General features: G+C 21.4%; 2 protein-coding genes across 2 annotated transcripts in view; both read right to left on the reverse strand.

Annotated features, from left to right (window-relative positions):
- LOC102674090 (iron-sulfur cluster assembly 1 homolog, mitochondrial) overlaps nucleotides 1-674 on the reverse strand; it is a 1,819-nt gene extending 1,145 nt beyond the window's left edge. The window contains exon 1 of the mRNA XM_006620710.2: nucleotides 545-674. Within this exon, the coding sequence (XP_006620773.1) occupies nucleotides 545-628 (84 nt within the window). The 5' untranslated portion in view covers nucleotides 629-674. The remainder of the gene's footprint in view (nucleotides 1-544) is intronic.
- Nucleotides 675-1,275: 601 nt separating this feature from the next.
- Nucleotides 1,276-3,981, reverse strand: LOC102674228 (eukaryotic translation initiation factor 3 subunit D-like). The gene is made up of 3 exons (XM_006620711.2): nucleotides 3,666-3,981; nucleotides 3,546-3,591; nucleotides 1,276-2,857 (listed from the first exon to the last, which is right to left on the reverse strand). The coding sequence occupies exons 1-3, from the start codon at nucleotides 3,837-3,839 to the stop codon at nucleotides 1,389-1,391; spliced, it is 1,689 nt and encodes a 562-aa protein (XP_006620774.1). The 5' UTR covers nucleotides 3,840-3,981; the 3' UTR covers nucleotides 1,276-1,388.
- Nucleotides 3,982-4,612: the final 631 nt, after the last annotated feature.

The raw sequence follows: 4,612 nt of genomic DNA on the forward strand, positions 1-4,612 counted from the left end.
AATTTTCTATATATAATTAATTTTATACATATTTATAAAATTATTAATTATATTAATAATTATAAAAATATTGCTCAAAGTTTTCTATAATTTTATATTTAGTATACATGATGATTAAAATTAAGATTTATAAATAGCTATTAATAATTATATTTGTATCATATACTGTATATTTAAAAAAAAACTTTAATATAAAAAAAAACTTACATCGTTACATTATTTAATAATTAAAGAATAATTTGAGATATTTTAAAATATGTTATTTAATAATATATAATCATATTTACTTTCAAAAAAAATTGATTAAATACACAAAAAGATATAAAATATGTAAGTTTCTATTAAGATTAAAGAAATACTATATATATTAAAATTACTTTTAAAAATAAAAATTGAACGTCAAATTTCAACGTGAATTAAAAACTTAACCTCAATTTTTCAATACTTATAATGCATGTAAATTCATAATAATATTAGCTAATATTATGTATCAATAATTCAAAACTATTAAAAATGTATATATATATATTAATTATTTACTTACTAAAGTAAGCGCAGCGCGCGTGGCTAATATTTTTCTACCTTTGACAGCACGAACTGTCGCTGCAGCAACCATGGAAGAAGCCATATTGATCTTTTAACACTTTATAGTATTGTATAATATATATAGTAACGAATATGAATTCTTAATTTTTTTATTAAGTTTTTAGCAAAGATATATTATTATTATATATATTAATTTTTTTTATGTTTATCATCAAAGAGATGAAAACATTGTATAAATTTCCTAAATTAAGCATTAAATTTAATTTTTTTAAAATTAAAATCTTCTTAAAATAATATAAAAAAATATACATTTTTTTTATAAATATGTATAATTTCTAATTAAAATTCAACAAGTAAAAGTAAGTAAATAATAATAAATATTAATAATAATAAAAATAATAATAAATATTTGTAAATTAGGTAAAAAATAAAAAGTTCACTTAATAAAATTATTAAAATAAAAAAATTGTTTATGAAAAAAATTAATAATTATCAAAATTCTATTATTTAACAAAAAGAAATGTGAAAAAAGAAAAATATTCGGATGATTAATAATAATAAAAAAAAAAATAATTAAAAAAAACAAAATTTATATAAGTTAAAGTTTTTTTGAGTTTTTTTATTTTTTATAAAACAGTTATTTAATATTAATATAGTTATTTATTTATATCAATATAAATTAAAATTATTAACTTTATAGAGGTTTTTAGAATTGGATGATAAAAAAGAATAGATTTAAGATTTATTTATTATGCCATTTTCTTTTTTTCTTAAAATACATGTTTATGATAAATCAATGATTTTTAAGATAGTTGAAAGAAGTTCAAGAAAATTTAAAACTGTTAACTTTGAAAAGCGTCATTAACAGGTTCATCATCATCTTCATCTTCTTCTCCTTCACTTTCAAATGTGTTATCTGGAATATCGTATAATCTTATCATTGGTTTATTTGGATCTTTCATAATTAAATATTTTCCGTCTTTTTGTTTCATGCAAATATCAATAATGCATCGTAAAATACCCCATGCATTATCCATATTAAGATTGATTTGTGTTGCAAATTCATTTGGCTTATATTGCTGTGTACCAAGAATAACATGTTTACTAGAATCTCTAACCATTGCTCTAGAGACATAACCGAATTTCAATTGGTCTGAACCAGCTAACAATGCTTGAACAGTCCATTTAGCTAACTTGCAAGCATTATTGCGCAATTCATTTGCTAATACTGCACCACGTTGTGTATCTAATTTCTGTCTCCATTCAACTCCATTAGCTAATTTTGAATCCCATTCATTTAGAGCTTTAATTGTTAAAAATTGAATTTCATTATTAGGACCTTGCATTACAGCATCATGTTCACATCTTGCGACAAGAACAATTCCGTTATTTAAATCCCATTTTCTATACCGATATGCAACACTGGCAACATCACCTTCTTCTTCTTCTGAAATAAATGGATTTCCTTCTTCAAATTTATATCTAGGTTCATTTGATTTTAGTACTTGTTGAGAAAAATTATGATTAATAAATGTAGCTTCTAAAGCTAAATTTCTGGGAGAATTTAAAGAATTTCCATCATCTTGAGGAGGCTCAACACTGGTTTCATTTACAGTTAAGAGATCAAATTCGGTATTATCTCGTTTATCAAAGAATAATTTATCTCCAATTTTTTCAATTACAATATCCCATGAATAATTGCTACGAGTACAACACATTATTGTTGCTAAAATTGCATCTGTAGCATAAACATTTCCTTCTGTTTTTGAAAGTTTACGAATTATTGGATCGTCAGTAGTAGTAACTGTATGAAAGATTCTGTCAATTCTTTGCAATGGCTTTTCACTTTTAACATTCACTCTATCATAAGTTTTATCATAATATTCAAGAGAGCCACAACATAAAATATCTTCTCCATCTTTTACACCAGGTAAAGACAATTTAGCCAAACGTGGAAAATCCATTTCTTCAATAGTTACCCAATCAGGTCTTACAGTAACAGATGCATCGCGAATTTTAATTGGGGGTTGATTTTTATGATTACGTAATCCTTGTTGTCTGCCCCAACGTTTTGCTTGTCCTTTGCGATCTCTTTCACGAAGTTTTAATTTACCAAGTTGTTGCATTTGACTCAATGAACCACGTTGACTTCCTCGACCACGTAAATTTCTTTGATTATGGCGGAAGCGACCACCACGTTGATAAGGTGGTTTTTGTACACGAGTTGTATCAACTAAATGAAAAGTTGTTTCATCTTCATCATGATAATATGCATATTGACTCCCTGAACCAAACTGTGATGTATACTTGTCTGTAAACAATTAAAAATTTTTTTAAGTTAATGAATAAAATAAATAATGAATAAAATAAAATTTTTTATCTTGCAAAACAGTGATCTTTTGCTATTTTAAATTGTAATTATACAATTATAGAATATATTTATATTATAAGATATAAATTATTTAATAGCACTTACATTAAAGGAAAAAATTCTATTTTTTTTAAATGATTTTAATTGTAAATTATAAAAAAAAATTGAATTTTAAGATAGAAACAACAATTTATTTATATTATTTGCATTTTATTAATTATCACTCAAATAAAAAATTATATACAAGTTTTTTTTAACAATATAATTCAAAATCTAATGATTTTAAATTATATTATTTTGTAATAATTATTTTTTAAAATCTTATTAACATTTATTACTAAAATAATCATAAAATTTTTTCTTTTTGTATTAAAAATTAAATTTAAAAAATATACAAAATAGTATAGATTAAATTTTCAAAAATTTTCAATTTTATTTTTTTAAGTTTTTTTCTTAATATGTATTTATATTTTTAAATATTTATATTATAATAATTTAAAAAGTATTGAAAATATAATTAATATTAATTAAACAGTTAATAATAATCTCTTTATAACTAAAGTATAAAAATAAATAAATAACAAATAAAAATTTATATAAATTAAATTTAAAAAATGAGAATACTTACTGGGAAATTTTTTATCTTGAAAAGCTGGTGTAGTCCAATCAGATATCTATTTCAGAAAATAATGAAAATATAAAATATATTCATAAATAAAAAATACAGAAATTACAAATTGTTACCAACCTTTCCCAATCTATCGCCTTTTGAAAATGGTTGATAAGGTATATCTTTAAATTGATCAGGTAATTCACAAGGACCCCATCCATCGGGATTATGTTGTATTGCAGGAGCTTGAAAATGAGCTATTTCTTCTTCTCTTTGAACAGCATCTTCTAGGACTACCACGTCGTCCGTCATTCTGTATTTTTAATACAGATTACACGTTTAAACGTGAGAGAGAATCCATGGACACGATGGCAAAATCTACTTGCCGGAAAGATCGGCGACGCCATGATACTTAAAATAAAAGTTCATTCATGCTACTTACACATAAAACATATAATACATATAACAATTTTATTTGTTTAAAACTTTTCGTCAATAATTTGTATATATATATATTTAATTTACTTAATATTAAACATAAAATATTTATTACTATTTTATTTTAATTATTATTTTAATTTCAATATTTTTAAATACTTATCGATTAAACTTATATTTGTATAATCTTAATAAAAAGAATTTTCAGATATATGAATGTAATTACTTAAATTAATCATTACGTATTATAATTTATTAAAAAGAATAATACTAATTTTTTAAAATTTTAATACATATTTATATACACACACACATATATATATATATATATATTTTTTTAATATATATATATATAATGTATAACATTTTAATTTATAATTATTAAACTAATATATATATTATAAAACTAAACATGTTTTTAATTAACGTAATATGAACTAAATATTGTATTGTAATCTAACCTTTATATATATAAACATATTCAAATCATTATTGAAAAAAAATTTTGCCTCAATAATATAATCTCATAGTAATAAATTTAAATAAATTAATAAGCGATAAATGATATAGTTTTTTTCAATATAATTTTTTAAATAAATACTTTATTTTCAAAATTTTTTTGCTTTTTTTTTATGTTTCAATTGCTG

Source organism: Apis dorsata, unplaced genomic scaffold (assembly GCF_000469605.1).
Source record: "Apis dorsata unplaced genomic scaffold, Apis dorsata 1.3 scaffold_525, whole genome shotgun sequence".
In the NCBI taxonomy this organism is placed as follows: Eukaryota; Metazoa; Arthropoda; class Insecta; order Hymenoptera; family Apidae; genus Apis; species Apis dorsata.